The 20,691-nt window shown below is 42.7% G+C and overlaps 1 protein-coding gene across 3 annotated transcripts in view; it reads right to left on the bottom strand.

The window, feature by feature from the left end:
• Positions 1-20,465, bottom strand: part of ERO1B (endoplasmic reticulum oxidoreductase 1 beta) — a 65,745-nt gene extending 45,280 nt beyond the window's left edge. For all 3 annotated transcript variants that reach the window (XM_039247179.1, XM_039247177.1, XM_039247178.1), the window contains exons 1-3: positions 20,156-20,465; positions 10,163-10,282; positions 4,380-4,463 (exon numbers count right to left, since the gene is read on the bottom strand). In XM_039247179.1, coding sequence (XP_039103110.1) covers positions 4,380-4,463; positions 10,163-10,282; positions 20,156-20,257 — 306 coding nt within the window. In that variant the 5' untranslated portion in view covers positions 20,258-20,465. The remainder of the gene's footprint in view (positions 1-4,379; positions 4,464-10,162; positions 10,283-20,155) is intronic.
• Between the last annotated feature and the right edge of the window lie 226 nt (positions 20,466-20,691).

The raw sequence follows: 20,691 nt of genomic DNA, 5'->3' as shown, positions 1-20,691 counted from the left end.
ATAAGGAAACAACAGAAAGAGAAACTGTGAAAACAATACCATTCAGAACTGCACCAAAAATAATAGCTAGAAATGAACTTAAGCAAAAAAGTGGAAGACCTGTATTCAGAAAACTATAAAACACTGATGAGAGAAACTGAAGAAGACACAAAGAAATGGAAAGACATTCCATGTTCATGGATTAGAAGAACAAATATTGTTAAAATGTCGACATACCCAAAGCAATCTACATATTTTTTTTAGATTTCATTATACTTCCTCGAAAATATTTTTGGGGATTTTGATGCCAATTTTATTAAGCTGTGCAAAACCAATGCTAATTTCCTATGTTTGCCTCCGATAGAGTGACCCCATTACATGGGTGTAATGAGGAGAGACATGGCTATTAACACAGAGCAACTTGGTCATGAAATCCCTTATTTATAATCACGTTCAGAAAACCATGAACCTTTCCCACTTACTATCATATTTTAATTCGCTGCCATACCTGTGAGCACACATATAAATCAGTGTGCATTTTTTTAATTCAATTTTTAAAATTTGCATCCAAGTTAATTAGCATATAGTGCAACAGTGATCTCAAGAGTAGATTCCTTAATGCCCCTTACCTGGTTAGCCCATCCCCCCTCCCACAACCCCTCCAGTAACCGTTTGTTCTCCATATTTAAGTATCTTATGTTTTTCTTCCCTTCCCTGTTTTTATATTATTTTTGCTTCCCTTTCCTTATGTTCATCTGTTTTGTATCTTAAAGTCCTCATAGGAGTGAAGTCAGAGGATATGTCTTTCTCTGACTAATTTCGCTTAGCAGGATACCCTTTAGTTCCATCCACGTAGTTGCAAATGGCAAGATTTCCTTCTTTTTGAAGGAATCTACATGTTTAATGCAATTCCTATCAAAATGCTAACAGCATTTTTCATGGAACTAGAAAAAATAATCCTAAAATTTGCATGGAACCACAAAAGACCCTGAATAGCCAAGCAATCTTGAAAAAGAAAATAAAAACCTGAACTATTCCAGATTTCAAGTTACATTACAAATCTATACTAATCAAAACAATATGGTACTGCTGACAAAAACTGAGGACTGATGGATGTGGGGGGGAGGGGGGGATGGGCATGAAGGAGGGCACTTTGGGGATGAGCACTGAGTGTTATGTACANGGCATGAAGGAGGGCACTTTGGGGATGAGCACTGAGTGTTATGTACAAACTAATTTGACAATAAACTATTTGTAAAAAAAAAAAAAAAAAAAAAAAAAAAAAAACAAAACAATATGGTACTTGTACAAAAACAGACACACAGACCAACAGAACAGAACAGAAAGCACAGAAATAAACCCACAATATTATTGTTAATCTTTGTAATTGTTATGTTAATCTTTGACAAAGGAGTCAAGAAGATGCAATGGAGGAAAAGAGAGTATCTCTTAAACAAATGGTACTGGGAAAACTGCACAGCTACATGCAAGAGAAGGAAACTGGGCCACTTTCTTAACACTGTACACAAAAACTCAAAATGGATTAAGGACGTAAGTATGAGACCTGAAACCATAAAAATCCTAGAAGAGCACAGGTAGTACTTTTTCTGACACTGGCCATAACAGTATCTTTCTAGATCTTTCTCCTGAGGCAAGAGAAACCAAAGAAAAAATAAGCTCTTAGGGGTTCATCAAAATAAAAAGCTTCTGCACAGCAAAGGAAACAACCAACAAAACTAAAAGAAAAACTACTGATTGGGAGAAGACATTTCCAACTGACATATCCGATAAAGGATTACCATCCAAATTATATAAAAAACTTATACGACCCAACACCAAAAAAAAAAAAAAAATCCAAATAATCCAAACAGACATCTCTCCAAAGAAGACATCTAGATAGCCAACACATGAAAAGATGTTCCACATCATTCACATCAGGGAAATTCAAATCAAAACTACAATAACGTTATCACCTGACACCTGTTAGAACAGTTCAACTCAAAAACTCAAGAAACAACAGGTGTTGGCAAGGATGTGGAAACAAAAGAAACCTTTGTGCACTATTGATAGAAACGCAAACTGGTGCAGCCTCTGTGGAAGACAACAAGAAGTTTCCTTGAAAAATAAAAAATAGAACTACCCTACAATCTAGGAATTGCACCAGTAGGTATTTAAGCAAAGAATATAAAAACACTAATTTGAAGGGATGTATGCACCCCTATATATTCCAGCATTATTTACAATATCCAAACTATGGAAGCAGCCCAAGTGTCCATCGGTAGATTACTGAAGATGTGGCATACACATACAATGGAATTATCATTCAGCCATAAAAAAAGAATGAAATCTTGCCATTTGCAACAACATGGATGGATCTAGAAAGTATAATGCTAAGGGAAATAAGACAGAGAAACACAATTACCATAGGATTTCACTCATATGTGGATTTTAAGAAAGCAAAGCAAAACAAAAGAACCAAAAAGAGAGAGACAAACCAAAAAACAAACTCTTAACTATAGAGAACAAACTGATGGTTACCAGAAGGGAGGTGCGGAGGAAGGCCTGAACTAGAAGAAGGGGATTAAGAGTACACTATCTTGGGGCGCCTGGGTGGCTTAGTCGGTTAAGTGTCCGACTTTCGCTTAGGTCATGATCTCGCGGTTCGTGGGTTCGAGCCCCGCGTCGGGCTCTGTGCTGACTGCCAGCTCAGAGCCTGGAGGCTGTTTCAGTCTGTGACTCCCTCTCTCTCTGACCCTCCCTTACTCACGCTGTCTCTCTCTCTCTCTCCTAGAAATAAATAAAACATTAAAAAAAAAAAGAGTACACTATCTTGATGAACACTGAGTAATATATGGAACTGGTGGATCACTATTTTGTACACCTGAAATGAATATAACACTATATTTTAACACTTTTTTAGCTACATAGCACATTATTAAATCAGCTGCAAGGTCTATAGATTAGGTGTCAGTATTATAACTAATGTTAACTTCCTGATTTTGTTCATTATGTTGTGGGTAGGTAGGAGAATAATCTTGTTTTTATGGAAATACGCACTCAAGTATTTAGGGGCAAAGGATCACCATGTTGGTAACTTATACCCAAATGGTTCAGAAAATATTAACATGTGTATAGAGAGAATAATGAAACAAACATGAAAACATTTAGGGAATCTGAATAAAAAGTATATGAGGACTGCTAGCATTATTCCTGTAATTAATTCTTCTGTAGGTCTGAAATTATTTCAAACTAAGAAATTAAAAAAATATCTTATTCTTAAAGGAAAGAGAGAAAATTAAATTGTCCCTTTAGGAAGGACATTGCTTTAGATAGTCTTTTCCCCCCTATTTTTAAGGATAACAAACTAGACTAACTGATTAGGTGAGAAAAGCAAAAAGTGAAATAAAAACGTAGCTCATAACTAATTAATGTTTAAGAAGAATTAATTGTGCTAGATGTCAAAAAACAAAGTCTAAAATAGAAGTATAGCTTTTTTTTTTTTTTTTTTAATGTAACAAGACCAAGTGCAAACCTCATACCAAACCTGTGATTCTCCCACTTTACCCATGGTAATTCCTACCCTAAATGTGAAATTGAAGGTCCAGTAGCATTACTTTTCTTTTTATTTGGGAGAGAGAGAGAGAGAGAGAAAATATGAGACAAGGGGAAACGGAGTTGGGAGGAAAGGGGAGCGGGGGGGGGGGAGAGCGAGAGTAAGAGAGGAGAAGAAGAGAGAGAGACAGGCACAATCTTAAGCAGGCTTCACGCTCAGCAGGGCTGGATCCCATGACCCTGGGATCATGACCTGAGCTGAAATCAAGAGTTGGATGTTCAGCTGACTGAGCCACCCAGGTGCCCCTGGTACCATTACTTTTTTTATGAAACAAAATGCGTGTTCAATAAAGCATGAAATAAGAGTCATTGTAGATCCAATCCTAGAATAGGCCCCTGATTTTCCATCTGCTTTAGAATCATACTATACTTCCACATCCAATCATCAATACTACTGCATACATGGGTCTTCAAACCCATTTTGGTAAGGAGTACAAAATCTTTAATAATTTCACTAAAAAAGAGAGAGCCAGGGGCACCTGGGTGGTTTAGCCAATTAAACGCCCAACTCTTGATTTCAGCTCAGGTCATGATCCCAGGGTTGTGAGATCGAGCCCCATGTTGGGCTCTGTGCGGAGCATGGAGCATGCTTAGGATTCTCTCTTCCTCTCCCCTGTTCACGCCCCCTCTCAAAATAAATAAATAAAATATTTAAAAAGGAGAGGCCTGACAGTTTATGAATTTGATGACAAGTTTATATCCATCAATAAAATATAAAATTCATGCTTGTCTAAAAGCCCAAGAGAAAGCAACGTTTTCCCTACTAATGTTTTTATAATTTATTTTACCTCTGGACAGGGCTCCACATGACAGTCTTTTATTGAACAATGGCCATCTTCTGCCCAGAAAGGACATGGTCGCTTCAGATTAACCTTGAGAGAAAGATTGGATTAACATTAGGAAATGTGTGGCACAGTTTGCAAGCTCTCTAAGTGTCATTGTGTGGGCGCCAGTGACGTGCTGGTGAGTAAGAAGAAAAAGCTTCCTATCCCATGTCATTTGTAGAGTTGAAAATCTTAATGACTGCAGGTTTTCAGACACCCAGGTGTAATATTAATTTAAAAAATAACTGTTATTAGTCCTCTGACACTTCCCAAAAGGAATCAAGTCCAAGTACACTGCTCATCTGCAGACCTTGGAAAGCATTTTACGACCACATTCACGTCTCTCGCACCAAGCTGTTACTTTACTTATGAGGGTTCGCTCGTGCACCCGGCCACTTAAACGTGCACCAAACACCCACTATCTGTCTGGCACCGTGGAAATCTGAGAGCAAAAAGAGATGCAAAAAGCACTTTTCTCCTGGAATGGGAGAGTCTACTGGAGGGAGTGACATGTTTAATTACAAACAAAAATCCAGAGTTTCATGATGGAAAATAATGGGGCTGGTTGATGACAGGCTCTGAGGAGGTTGTATCTTAGGATGGACCAAAGTTGGAAGAATGGTGCATGTGGATAAGGTGATATAGCTTGAACAGTTGTGGGAACTGAAACACACACACAACTTAACCACTTTTAGTGGGAGAATGAGGGTAGACATAGGAAAGGAACAGACCATTTTAACCATGTCATTAAAAACTCTGGATTTTCTTATTTTGAATTTGACAGAAGAGCGTGATTCAACAGGACTGCCAGATGGGTTGCCCGAGCCAAAAATCAAAGTTTTATTCTTATTTCTTCCCTCTCCTACCTCCGCACACAATTCATTATCCACTTCTTCCCACCACCTCCACAGCTTTTTTTTTTTTTTAAGTTTGTTTATTTTGAGAGGGAGAGGGAGACAAAATCCCACGACTACCCATGCTCCTTGCTTCTACTACAGAGCAGCCAGAGTGAGCTGTCTGAAACATAATTCAGACGGTACCGATCCCTGCTCAAAATCTGCGGGTGGCTCCCCGGCACCTTCAGAAGGACTCCCAGCTCGGCAGCAAGTGCCACCAGGCCCTCGCTCACCCAGTCTCCCGCCCACCTACCTCCAGCCATGCTGGCCCTCTTGCGTGGGACGGACCCAGCTCCTGGTCTCTGCTCCTTGACAGCGGCTTCTCTTTGCCGGGGCTGTCGCTCCTCAGGTCTCACGGCCCGCTCCCCTCACCTCTGCCAGGCCCCTCTCGGGTACTACCTGGCCAGAGATAATCCTTGACCGGACTCTCTGAAGTAGCACTCAATATGCACCCCACACATTGTTTTATATTCTTTTATAGCACTCACCACTGTCTGTTCCTCATGTACTGATGGTCTGCATCTCCTACTGTAAGGACTGAGATTTTGCCTTATTCGTTACTTTATCCCCAGTGCCTCAGATATTTAATAGACAGCTCAATAAATAGGCATTAAATGAAGTTAGTATTAGCCACGTCCCAGAGGAAGACGCAAAAACACATGGAGGCTGGCAACACAAGGAGCGCGGGCCCCTCTGACTGTGGCGTCAGGGGAGGCCTCCTTCCAGTCACACGTACGGCGGGGAGGACTGGGATACAGGTTCCCTGGAGGAGGAGAGTCCCAGGCAGAGGGATCAGGATGTCTGAGGACAGCCTCGTTTGGGAACTGCAGGCTGCCTGCACTGCTAGCGTACGTGCCCAACGTCTCTCTGATCTGTCCACAGGACATTCCTCTTGCCATCTCAGGAAACAGCAACCCATTGATCTGCAGGCCAAAATCCTGGCATCACCGTTGACTCCTTGGTTTCTCACTCCACAACCAATACCTCTAAAAACTGGGTTAGTTCAAAACCCGAGTCCCTCTAATGGCCAGGAACGCCTCACATGGTCTGGTCCGTCTGCTCTCTGCCCTTGTTCCCTGGCTTCCACGATGTTCCTCGGATACATGAGACACACCATAGTGTCAGGGCCTTTGCTCCCGCTCTTACCCCCGCGTGGAGCGTGCCATGCTTTCCTTCTCTCTTTAGGTCTCCCCCAAGCCCCAGGTTCTCAGTATGCTGCTTTAAATTGCTACATTTTAGACACATGTGTCATGCAGCAACAGAAAACCAGTAACACAGAGCAAGGAGTAGACTATGGTGGACACTGGAGCATGCTGCTCATGTCACCCTTCAAGAAGGTTTATTGCCCCGACTTCCAGAAGCGCTGCAAGCAGCCAGCTTCAGCAGAAGACAGCCGCTTCGCACAAGATCACACCACGCCTTCCAACGGGGGCCTTCAAATGACTGACGGAGGGCTGCAGAGGCCTAGGCCTCTCCGGCAAGTGGGAACAGCTCTGGGGGGGCCATCCCATCTCCAGGGCTCCCAGAGGGTCACCTGAGGATTCCACGGAGGCTGACTCCCTCAGCTTTACCTCCCCCTCCATCCGATCCTTCCCTGAGCCATCGCTTCCACAAGCCGTCCCTCAGTAACCTCCTGCACACTAACCACGGTCTCAGAATCTGCTTCCCAGAGAACTGAGGCTGCGACCAGTTGTCCAGCTCCAGGAAAAAGCTACTGGTCCTTTTACTAGGATCGTATTGAATGTATACGCCAATGGACATTCTTTAGGCTACAGAGACACCTGTCCATTTCTTAAAGCCTACTTTTGGGTCTCTCAGTAGGGTTTTGAGGCTTTCCTCCTCTAGGTCTTGCACATTTTTCTGACTCATTTACTACTACATATTTCATCTTTTTTCATTGCTAATGTAAATGGGGATTTCTTTTCCATCATTCCCTCTAACCTGTTACTGTTTATATTTATGAAGACACTGACTTTTGTACATTAACTTTACAGTCTGCAATCTTAATGCATTTTTTATCTTTTTAAAATTTTATTACTTGAGCTTTCTAGTAACTTCTGTCATTTACAAACGGAGATAGTTTTCCTTATTCTTAAAAAATGTTTATCCTCTGGTTGTTTTGATATACTAATCCCTCCCAACAGTAAAGGAGATAAGGGTGCCTTTGTCTTGGTCCCTCACCTAAGTGGGAAATTTCTACTATTTCCCAACAAGGAAGATGCTGGCAATGTTCATGTTAGGATTAAAATGTTCATGTTAAGGAAGTACCCATTATTCCTATTTTTAAAAAATCAAGAACATGTGCTGAACTGTGCTGAAGACCTAAAAGCCTTGTCCCTGCATTCTTAGAATAAGATGAACTTGGGCAGGACAGACTTTTTTATAATAGGCTCACAACTTAGCCTCATCTCTGATGTCACATCTACCTTCACAGCTTACATTCACTACATCAGGCAAGTTTTTGGTGTTACCTCTTAGATACCATGCTCATCTGCTCACTTTTCACCTGTTTCACCTTTCCTGCCCTATTCCAAACCCCTGTCACCTTCTATCTGGTCTCACACAGAAGCCTCCTACACGGTCTATTTCCTGTCTCACACCCTTACAGTCTATTTTGTACAAATCCTTCCGGAAGCTGATCACATCTACACTAAAATTCAACATCCTTATGTAGTGAATAAGGCCAACTTTTTTTTTTTTAATCTGGCCCCTATTCATTTTTCCAACTCTCCATCTCACTCACTTTGCTCCAGCCTATACCCGTCTTCTTATTCCTCAAACACTCTAAACCTTTATACCTGCCTTCAAGACTTTTACACCCGCAGTTCTCCTCCCCTTCCCGGGAATGTTCTTTCCCCATGTCTCGTCATGGTTTTCACGTTATGTAGGTCTTCATTCAAATTGTACAGTATGAATACCTTCCTTTCCTGATCATTCTCTTCAAAGGTAAAGCTATCTACCTTCCCCACCCCATTAATTACTCTTTATCTCCTACTTTATTTTTCTCCATAGCACTTACCTTACAACCATATGAAATTATATTTCATTGTTTATTGTTTCACTTCCTAATCAGAATAAAAGCTTCATGAAGTCAGAGTCTTTGTGTTATTGACTACTGTATCCACAACACTTAGAACAGGGCCTCTCACAGAGCAATCATTCAATAAATACTCAGTGACTAAAGGAATGGAACGGGTAGTACCAGAAATCGTAAATACCAACAGCAGCCAGCTGACCTGCAGACTGGGGGTTCTACCTGCACATCCTTGCTTGCTCCATCATCAGTATGTATGTGCATGCTTAAAATTTACCTCTTCTCTTAGCCTTCCTTTCTGCCACTGCTGCACGTACAGTACTCTGGTGGTGATTAAATGTCCCTTTTGTTTAATTCATAGGTTGACAGAACTAGAAAAGGAGTAGGTATCACTGAATATTCTTGACACAGAGACAAATCCATTAACTAGATCACTGCTTTACCCTCCCTTGGGAGAACAGGAGTATATTCCCATTATACATGGAGTAATTTCGTTAAATTGGTTTGAACATTTTTTTAGAACATTGTTCTTTTTGCCTATCCAACTTTCATTTTTCTTTCTTCTGTAACATCTTCTAATATTCCTTTGAGAAACAATCACTTCCTTATATTTGTGCAAATAGAATTGTTTAGTTTAGAATTGTTTAGTTGTTCAGAGAACTTATGAACCCAATTAAATACTGAGCCCAAGAGCACAGGCAAAACAGAACAGCAGCTTTTAAAACGGTGTTTTAGGGGCACCTGGGTGGCCCAGGTGGTTAAGCATTCAACTTTGCCTCAAGTCAAGACTTGTGAAGTTCTTGAGTTCAAGCCTCACATTAGGCTCTGTGCTGACAGCTCAGAGCCTTCAGGCTTTGGAATCTGTGTGTCCCTCTGTCTCTGCACCTTCCCCACTCACACTCTGTCTGTCTCTCCATTTTAAACATTAAAAGAAAAAAACAAAACAAAAAACAAAAAAACTATAAAAAATAAATAAGAAAAATAAAACACTGTTCTCGAATATAAAATGCTGTTCTTTTGAATGTGCCTTATTGTTGCTCCCTTTAAACTGTTACCGGTTGGGGCTCCTGGGTGGCTTAGTCGGTTAAGCATCCGACTTTCGCTTAGGTCATGATCTCGCGGTTCGTGGGTTCGAGCCCCGCGTCGGGCTCTGTGCTGACTGCCAGCTCAGAGCCTGGAGCCTATTTCAGTCTGTGACTCCCTCTCTCTCTGACCCTCCCCTACTCACTCTCTCTCTCTCTCTCTCTCCTAGAAATAAATAAAACATTAAAAAAATTTTTTTTTAACTGTTACTGGTTATTTTGTAAAGGTCTAGAGGAGACGACTGTCAGATGTGAGAACAATTGTGCAGCATTACTGTGAACGGTGCTTGTACGCTCAACCTGGGCGGCCAGCCCTCCAGCAAGCTCCCCAGGGAGCGTCTGCCACGGTGGTACTTTGTACTGCTAACATGGCTAACACAGGCCATGGTCATGGGCATGGCACAGAACCGGGTACGTGTCTCCATGGCAGCGCCGAAATTACAAGGAGGGCGGACAAAGTAAGTCTGTGGCATTTTCAGCTTCCGTGGAAGGAGTCTCTGCCTCAAAACCCGAACTGAAAGATGAGGAATTCCCCAAACACAGGAAGAGGGTTCAGGTTCTTCCTGTTCAAAAAGACTTTCAGGTTTCACCACAATACTTAATACGTTCCAATGATGAAACACACAGAGGGCGCGAGAAAGTCAAAATGGGCTTTCGAGAGGGTCATAAAAGCCACATCTATAGACAGCTATGTAAAAACCTTTGCTACCAACGAATCAAAAATTGTAACTGTACCTTGTAATAACGGAAGTAGTCTCTCTCTTGCAATTTTTTTATTTTGGGGAAGATTTTGAAGGTGTTAAAGTTATCGATGCTATCAATATCACACAAGCAATCATCCAGGACACCGGTGACCTGTGGAGGGGAAGAATACATATACATACATAAAATCTAAACTATGTGAATTACTGATATTCCAACCTTAAACAAATCTGTAATATTATATAAAAAAGATAATCTATTAAATTCAAGGTAACTAGTCTTCGCTGATTGAGATCCAAAACATTAAAGCAATCATTTACTTTTTACTGTGGCCAATTAACTAAAACACAATAGAAGGGTGAGATACATCTATTCTGAAGAACTAAGCATTACTATTTAATGGCCAAAGAGAAATATATTAAATGTTCCTTCCCTTCCCTAAGTATGTATGAATTCCAACAAGTAGCTGGAATGCTAAGGCAATTTCTTCCAAGATTAATCTAGGTCACAGACTGCAACAATATTGCTATAGAAGCCCGATCTTTGTTTTCCACTGCCATTTATGGAACCCTTATGCCATAGGCATGGTGCTGAGAACGTTACATCTTACCTCATTTGTTTTTTAAATCTTCTATGAGATAGGCATTATCCTCATTTTACACACAAGTATTAAGCTTAGTGTGGTTAAAATAATTTTTCCGAAGTTGCAATGAGACTTAGTCCTAAGTCAGTCACACTTAAAATTCATGTTTTATCTACTACTCAAAATTATACATTAACGCAACAGAAACTGACATTTACAAAAGGAGTTCAGAATTCAAATCTTCCATTGAACATTCTTCAGCTAAATTTAAAAACGGGACTCACTGACATCCACGTCCCCTTCAGGGAATCAGGCTGAGTGAAAAAAGCCAACCCAAAAGGTTACATACTCTGTGGTTTCATTTCTACAACAGTTTAGAAACGGAAAACAGATTGGCTGCCAGGTTAAAGACCTAGGAAGGAGCTGGAGGGCAGGCATAGGGTGGACAGGAGGTTAAGTGTGGTTATAAAAGAGCAAGAGGAAGGATCTTTGTGGTGATGAAATTATTCAGTATCCTGATTATGGTGGTGGATACACAAACCTGAACGTGTGATATAAGTGAACAGAATGCATACACATACAAACGAGACAAGGGGGCATCCGAAGACAGCAGATAATACTGCACTGTACGTTTACAAAATGTTACCACTGGGGAAAACTAGATAAAGCATAGGTGCCATTTCTTTGTATTACTGCTTACAACTGCATGGAATCTACAATTATCTCAATTAAAGTTAAAATTTTAAGCAAAAAGGGGACCCAGCCTTTTAAAGATCATTCACATGATCCACTGGAGGAATCTATGCAAAGAATGACCAGAACACTGAAACCAGAACTTCCTAGTTGTTTCTTTCTCAGGGTTTTTACCCTAAGACTGTAAACATGGCCCCAAACCCTCTACAACATAAAGAGTCAGAGGTATATCCTCTTTAAAGAACAATGGATCATTAACAAGAATTTTAGCTCTAGAATTCCATACGCTTTACTATCCTGGTTACTAAGATCCTGTCAGCAACTCTACTGAATTTCATTCCATTTCTCGAGCCTACTATTTATAAAACCTCAAATTCTAAGTAATGGGGATAGGGTAGGGGTAGAAATAAGAACCAAAAACTTTCTGTTTTGAAAATATTTTATCCAGATATTGCTCTTTCGTATAAATTTTTCTTAAATTGTTGATTTTTAGTCAGTAAACCACCACAGTTTATTTTTTAAAGATGTTTAAATTGTGGTAGGGGCTGGGGTAAGGTAAACAAAATTATCACGTACTTATTTCTAACTCTTAAAGACAACTAGTAAGACAAAAACCTATCACCAAAATTTTTAAAAAGAGAAATATGGCTATTTTAAGTCCCTTTCTAATTACATCCATTCCCTGCACCTGGAGGTAAAATATCTTATTTTCATTATTTTTCTTTGTGATTTCATCACATGTGATATATCCTGAAACAATATACTTAGAGGGTTGTTTCTGAACTTTAATACTAATGGAATCTATTCTGGGAATTATTTTGTGATGTGCTTTTGTTAACATTTTATTTTGACATCTACCCGAAATACTGAGTTCTGTAGTAGCACACTCATTTTCCCTACTGTAAATGTTACATTATATGAAAATATCTTCACGTATTTGTTCTACTGTTGACCCATAAGGTAGGCATAATAATGCCACCCAAAGGTACCCATACCCTAATTCCTGAAACCTGTAAATATGTTATTGTACGCGACAGAAGGGACTTTACAGACGTGACTAAGGATCCTGAGATGGTAAGATTATACTGGATTATTTAGGTGGGCTCAATACTAAGACCCTTGTAAGAGGAAGACAAGAATGTGAGTCACAGACACACTGGAAGATGTCACACTGCTGGCTTCTAAGACAAAAGAGGCCACATGCCAGGAACATAGAAGCCTCTAGAAGCTTGGAAAAGGCAAGAAATGATTCGCCCCTAGAGCCTCCAGAGGAAAGGCATCCTTGATTTTATCCCCGTAAAACCCATGTTCAGACTTCCGGCCTACGGCATGATAGGATCCTAAATTTATATTGTTTTAAAACACTAAGTTTATGGTAATTTGTTAGAGCAGCAACAGGAAACTAATACTATCCATAGTTCAGTTTCCAGATTTAGCTAAATAATGCTACACAAACATTTTTCATGATCTCCTTATTGTAAGAATTTCTCCAGCTTATATGCTGAAAATGGAATTACTATAGCTTATTTTCAAAATAGGTTACCAATTTACAATCCTATCCAACAGCAGATGGGAATTACTGCTGAATTATATCCTTACCAATACTGGATACTGTTTTAATTTTTGCCAATCTAGTAAGTATGAAAGGGTATCTGATTTTTGTACTGAGGTATAATGTTTTGTTTTCTAAGACATTTGTGTTTCTCCCTGAGTGTACCTGTTTGTCTTTTTTTCATCTCTTTTTTAAAAGATTTTTTTTTAGCTTATTTATTTTGAGAGAGAAAGATAGAACAGGGCAGAAAGAAAAGGAGAGAGAGAGAATCCCAAACAGGCTCTGCAGTGCCAGCACGAAGCCCGATGCGGGGCTTGAACCCACAAAGTGTGGGATCATGACCTGAGCCAAAACCAAGAGTCAGACGCTTAACCAACTGAGCCACCCAGGTGCCCCTTTTTTTCATTTTTCTACTGGGTTGTCATTTTCATACTGACATGCAGGAATCAATACTGCTTTTTCCCCTATTCTATTACATTCCTCTGGAACTCCAGTCACATGAATTAGACCAGATCTTTTAAGCTCTCTTTAAAATTTACTATCCCATTATTTTTCTGGGCTTCATTCTGATTTTGCATTTATTTTCAATTCATTTATTTATTCATTCAACATATTTGAGGACCCACCTAACTTGAGCCTTGCACTGTTCTAAGTGCTGGGGATGGAGAAGTAAAAGACAGGGGGAAAATAAAAGTCTCTGCCCTCCAGGAGCTTACATTTTCATAGGAAAGGGAAAAATAATGAATAGGCAAAGTTCGGGGTCTTTCATATGGTAATAAAGGGACAGGAAAACTGGGGAATGGAGCCTGGCAGTGCAGAAATGAGCTCCTATGATTTTAAAAAGTATAATTTAAAAAGGTCTCGGTGAAATTATGGCAAATTCTGGCAACAGTTTAAGGGGGAAAAGGAACAGACCGAGCTATGTGGGGAGTAGGGGAAGGCATTCCAGGCACTGGAATACAAAATATAAGGCCCTGAGGCAGCATGTTCCCCTGAAGTTCCAGAAGGATCCAGAACGACTACGTAGTATGTAAAAAGGAGAAATAGGAGACAACTTTAAGACTGTGGCCTTTACTGGAACTTGGCGTTTTCTCACACCAACCAATTCTCCCCCTCTCCAACACGACTCGGCACCCAATCCAGTTCTGATACTATCTGGAGTTAGGGCAGACCTCACAGACTAGGGATTCAGTCACACAGCACTGTTTCCACTTTAGGTATCACTGCCAAGTCCCAAGCCACCTGTATGTCTGACTGACCTGCTATAAACTGCGGGTTCCAATGACTCTCAAGTTCAGTAATTTGCAACGGGGCATAGAACCAGAAAAACACTTAACTTTAAAAAAAAATTTTTTTTAAATGTTTTATTTATTTCTAGGGGAGAGAGAGAGAGAGAGAGAGAGAGAGACAGCGTGAGCAGGGGAGGGTCAGAGAGAGAGGGAGTCACAGACCCTGAAACAGGCTCCAGGCTCTGAGCTGGCAGTCAGCACAGAGTCCGACCGGGGCTCGAACCCACGAACCGTGAGATCATGACCTAAGTGAAAGTCAGACGCTTAACCCACTAAGCCACCCAGGCGCCCCAGAAAAACACTTAACTTATATCCACTGGTTTATTGTTAGGAATAGGACTCAGGAAGAGCCAAATGGAATAGATGGGTGCATAGGAAGAAGTGTGGGGAAAGGCAAGCTTAGAGCTTCCGTGCCTCTCAGCCACCCTCCTTCCCCAGCAAGTCTACATTTCACCTACCTGGAAGCTCATCAATCTTGTTGTAAGAGCTTTATTTATTTATTTATTTTTTAATGTTTATTTTTGAGAGAGGAACAGAGATAGCATAAGCAGGAGAGGGGCAGAGAGAGAGAGGGAGACACAGAAACCAAAGCAGGCTCCAGGCTCTGAGCTGTCAGCACAGAGCCCGATGCGGGGCTCAAACTCATGAGCTGTGAGATCACGACCTGAGCCGGAGTCAGATGCTCAACCAACTGAGCCACCCAGGTGCCCCAAGGAGCTCTTACAGAGCTCTAACTCCAGCATCCCTCCCCCCATCTCACTGGTCATGGGTGGGGCTAAAAGTTCCAATCTTCTGATCACTTGGTGTGTCTGATGACCAGTACCACCCTGAGGTGATCGAGGGGTTCCCAACTGAGGCACTTGATTAGCATAAATAGGCATATTAAAAGGAGCTCATTATAAACAACAAAAGACATTCTTATTATTCTGGAAATTTCCAAGGTTTTTTTTTTTTTAACATTTATTTATTTTTGAAAGAGAGGGAACAGCAGGGGAGGTACAGAGAAAGAGAGAGAATCCCAAGCAGGCTCCACACTGTCAGCACAGAGCCTGATGAGTGGCTCCATCCCATGAACCATGAGATCACGACCTGAGCCAAGGTCAAGAGAGGGACGCTTAACGGAATGAGCCACCCAGGTGCCCCACATACCCAGATCTAAAACTGAGAATCCTGTTCTGGAGATTTTGACAATCAGTTATATAGGATATAGGTGGTGTTTAAAGCCAAGAAACCAAATGAGCTAGCCAAAATAGAGAGGGGAAAGAGTTTCAGATCTGAAACTTGAGGCTGAAAGAACTAGTGGTCAGTAGTAGAGGAGAAACAAAGGATGCTAGAACAGCTAGCCTGAAAGAAAGGAAGAAAATCAGGAAATTACAGTACCCTGGAAGCCCAAAGAAATGAAGAATTTCAAGGAGAGTAAGCTATGAGCCGTTGGGAAAAAATGCTGTCGATAGGTAAAGCTAAGGTTTAAAACCTACTGGCTTTAATGACAAGGAAGACATTAATGACCGAGACAAGAACGGTTTTGGAGTGGTGGGGGCAAAAATCTGACTGCAGTAGGCTGGAGAGACGACCAGAATAGGAGGAATAAAGAGAATTCCTTTGAGGAGTCTTTCCATAAAAGGGAACAGAAAAATGGAGCTGAGCCAGAAGAGATGGGTGGGCCAAGAGAGAGCTTTAAAACAGAAATGTTGCAGGATGACAATAACAGCCCATCAGACAAGGAAAAATTAATGATCTAGGAGAGAAAGAAGACTTGCTCAAAACACAACCTTGAAAGAAGGAACTGGTACCTAATACATGAGAAGGACTGGCTTTTGATAAGAGTTCACAGTCCATCTATGGTAATCCATTGGAAGTCAAAATGTGTGGGTACAGAGACCAATGGGTGAATAGATATGGATTACACTGATTACTCCAATTTTGTTAGTGAGGTATGCACAAAGAAAAGGAAAAGTGGGGCGCCTGGGTGGCTTGGACAGTTAAGTATCCGACTTCAGCTCAGGTCACGATCTCACAGTCTGTGAGTTCAAGCCCCACAGAGGGCTCTGTGCTGACAGCTCAGAGCCTGGAGCCTGCTTCAGATTCTGTGTCTCCCCCTCTCTGCCCCTCCCTCTCTCACACTGACTGTTTATTTTTGAGAGAGAGACAGACAGACAGACAGACAAACATTAAAAAAAAAAAAAAAAAAGGAAAAAGTGTTGGAGGGTTAGAAAAAGCCATAAAATGGTTGCATGATTCAGGAATCATTTCTTCTGCTGAAAATAATCAGCTATTTAATCCATCCGTTGAGTTTTTAATTTCATCTCTAGAAATCTTATCCCACTATGTTTTAAACTTTTTGATCATTCTTTAAAATCTCTTGTTCCCTTTGCATAGTTTCAGGTCAGTGTCTCTGTCTTTGTCCCCTACCCCTTTGTAAATTTAAATGATTCAAGATGTCTCATGCATTTAAATTATATCTGATATTTTCAGAATCTAAGATTACCTCAGGTCTTTTTCTATAGTCTACATTTCTAGTACCTCATCATGGTGCCTTGTGTTTTGTGAGGGTTTTTTTGTTTTTGTTTTTGGTTATTAGCTGCTTATTTTCCTTGGCACTGTCTCTTCAAGACTTCTTTAGGGTCTGGGGGGGACAATGAATTCCTCTAGAGGGGATGGATACTTGCCTTTACCAGGAAGCTGGGGGCATACCAATCCGGGGCTGCTACAAACTAAATTTTCCACTTGAAGATTTTCCCAGCACAGGTGACATGATATTGGCCTGCAGACCATTATAAGAACAACCTCATGGTTACAAATTCTCGAGAGAGGTCCCCCCTCCGCCACTTCCCTAGCAAGTTTCTCACTTTCCCCTTATTCCTGGTATGATCTGTTCCTCATATTGAGCGTGTAGCTCTTTGGAGTTCTCTCCTGATGATGGAGTCTTCTTGTTTCCTCTCTGGTCACACAGCCTGTATTTCCTGTCCCTTCCACACCCAGGCGCTATTACAGCAGAAATGCAAGGTCTTCACGGTTTGGGGGAAATCCTCAGGGTAATGGACTGAACAGCACTGTTCCAGTCTCAAAATCTGACTTTCCACTGGGGGCCGGGGGTGGGGGAGCTCTATGTATTCTTTGATTTCATGCCACCTCAGAAATGCATTTAGAAAGACTTAAAAATACATGACTAAAATTACTTCTTTACAGGAAGATTAACTTGTCATATCATTTGTATGCACTACATCTTTAGTTTCTAGTGCTTTCCAGACTACAAACACATTTGCATTTAATTTATAAGAAAAACGGGATAGGTGATATACAAATGTCTATCATTTTAAAGTGTTCAAAAACAACCTTATGCTTTCATTGCAAAGACACATTCAATATATTCCTCCTTTAATGGAGGTATTTATAAAAATCTAATTCTTCCCTTTATGCTTTATTGGGCTTTTTTCCCCCAATTTAGCATATGTAAGAGATAAGACAGACCTTAGTTCCACTTTTTAATTTCCCTGGGTCTCCCTCTGATTTCTATACTCTAAGAGATGTACTGAGCAGAAGACAAAAGGGCCTATGAGGGGTCCAGTCCAACCTTGTTCACTTACTGAACAAGTGTGATTTTAGTCATGTAAGCTTTTTGAACCTCAGTTACCTCATTATTCCCACTTTTTTTTTAATCTTTTATTTATTTTTGAGAGAGAGAGAGAGACAGAGTGTGAGGGGGGGGGGCGGGCGGGGGGGGACACAGAACCTGAAGCAGGCTCCAGGCTCTGAGCTGTCAGCACAGAGCCTAACGCAGGGCTCGAATCCACAAACCGTGAGATCATGACCTGAGCCGAAGTCTTATACTTAACCGACTGAGCCACCCAGGCGCCCCTCAATATCCCCACTTCTGAGAGGTAACCATAAAATGAGATAATGTATATTTGAACGTGTTACAGATTAAAATACTATCTAAACTATGCTTCAACCCTTTATTAGAATGTACCACTGGAAACAAAAACCAAATGTACCCACTTTTGAGGACTGTTTGGCACAATACTACTTTGAATATGTACAAATCTTTAATTTTTAAACTACAGGTATTCATTTGGACATGATGAAATTACATATATTTATTTGGATACAATAAAACTAAAATTGTACTTAAATGGCATGGGTAACATGTAATTATAAAACATTAACACATGTAATTACTAGATAAAGAAGACTAAAATGAAGCTTCTAGATCGATGGCAAAATATACAATATACGGCATGAAAAGGAAAAATGAGAAGAATCTCATTTTAGAAAATATCTAAATGTATATTCCACTCAAACACAATCACCCAACCAGTAATTAGAAAATTCTGGTGGGGCACTTGGGTGGCTCAGTCGGTTAAGTGCTGGACTTTGGCTCAGGTCATGATCTCACGTTTGTGAGTTCGAGCCCCACCTCCTGCTGACAGCTCTGAGCCTGGAGCCTGCTTCTTTCTGTGTCTCCGCCCCCCTCTCTTCCCCTCCCTTGCTCATGCTCTTTTTTTCTCTCTCAAAAATAAATAAACATTAAAAAGAAAAGAATTTTGCTAAAGATAATTTGGGAGATTTACTTCTTAGAAATATAGTGGATAAGCCCAGATCTCCACTACTTCAGTGTTTTCTAGGTGGGGTTCAAAAGGTAGTTCAAAGGATAATTGCATTACAGCTATTTACATGGCTTGTTTAAAACCGCTGATCCCTGGGGCACATCCAGATCCACTAAATCAGAACATGTGGCAGTGGGGCCGAGAATCTGCATTTTAACATGCTCACCAATACCAAGCCCACGGCCACCCATTTTCAGCACATCGTTCATTTGAAAAAAACACCCAAACATGAAGAAAATAGAATACTCAGGCATTCTGGGACTTAGCGCAGCACACCCTAACGCCCTGAAAACAGCGTATGAATAATAAAGTCAGAAAAACAGGTTTATGTGGCCGCACTCGCAGCTTCAGTTTTTCCTCAGCAATGAGTATTAATTGCCTGCAATGACATTTCCCCTCATTATCGAGCCACCTGAGACACCGTCTCTCTCTCTATCTCTCTCAGCAGCTTTGCCACTTTGCAGCAGGTGCAGACAAGGCGCGGCGGCACCTGGCAGTCTATTCAAATTCTTCTGTAGAAAAGCAGCCGGCACCGCTCTCCAGGCAAAAGGCTGGTGGCAGCTAACCTTCCATGTCCAGCGCATTGAGAACACGTTTGTATTAACATGTTTCACAAAGGCAGCCCCTCAACTCGTGTGCCCTCCTGCCACCACCTCGCTGCTCACAGACCTCCAAGGCCAGACCCCAGACCCCCCCCCCCGCCCCCCGTCTCTATCTTGGGCTCATCAGAAGATGCCAGAAGTTGGGTGAAAATACAGCAGTCCCAGCAAGCAAAGATGCCAGAGCAAGGGTAGCAGCCGAGGGGCTCTCGAGTCCAAAAGTTCAAGGAAGTTACTAAGTCCCGTCCCCCTCCCCACCCACCCCACTGCTGCGCGGCGCGCGGTCCCCCTCCCCTCCACCTGCCCCTCCCGCCCTGCTGAAGCGGAGGGCTTCACCATTTCTACGCGTGTTGTCTCCCCCAAACCGCTGATGACGTTCTCGTTCCCAGCTCCTCTCCCGCCACACTCCCAGCCGTTTAAAAAATCAGAAAAGGAAAACGAAAACACCTCAGGGGACCGTCACCATCTTCCTCTTTTTGCTGCCATCACCTCGCGAGCGTCGCCATCCCCGCACACGGCACGCGGGTTCGCGGACGTTTCCTGGACGTGACGGTTCGGTTCCGGACCTCGGACCCCTTTCCGCCCTCCAGAAGCCCCCCTCGCGGTCCCGCGCCGGCCCTCTGCCCGCGCCCCAGCCGCGGCCCGTTCGCGGCCGCCGCGGGCGTTCGGCCGGCGTCCCCGCCTCGCCATCACTCGGGCTCACCTGGGCATCGACGACGCTCGGGAGGAAGCTCAGGGTGACCAGCAGCTGCACTGCGGCCGCCGCCCCCTGCCCGGCGCCGGCCCGCCGGGACCCCCGACTCATGCTGACCTCTCCCCCCACCGCGGCCGGCCGGGCCCCTCGGGGCCGGGGAACGGCGGGCGGCCCGGGCGACGACTCACGGGGACTGCTCCCGGGGGCTGAGAGGCTCCAGGGTCAGAGATCTGCACGCCCGTCCCGAGGAGGGTGCCGCTCTCCCCAGCTCCCCGGCAGCTGCGAGACAGGCTGGAGAGCCGAGCGCCCCCACTTCATCCCCTAGGCGGCCCCGCCCCCGGCTTCCCCTTCGCCCCGGCCACGCCCCCTCCGAGCGCGGGGCCTTGTGGGAGTTGTGGTCTCGCGCGGCCGCGAGGGGGCCTCCCGCCGGAAGGCGGGGCAGGGGGCCGCGAGAACCCGGGAACTACAACTGCGGAGGCCGCTCCGCCTCCCCGGGGCCTCCGCGGCGGCCAATGAGGCAGGACCACGAGGGCCTCCAAAACAAG

This window comes from Hyaena hyaena, unplaced genomic scaffold, assembly GCF_003009895.1.
Source record: "Hyaena hyaena isolate Hyena2069 unplaced genomic scaffold, ASM300989v1 scaffold_288, whole genome shotgun sequence".
In the NCBI taxonomy this organism is placed as follows: Eukaryota; Metazoa; Chordata; class Mammalia; order Carnivora; family Hyaenidae; genus Hyaena; species Hyaena hyaena.
Note: the sequence above shows the minus strand (reverse complement) of the source record. Positions and strands in the feature narration are given on the sequence as shown.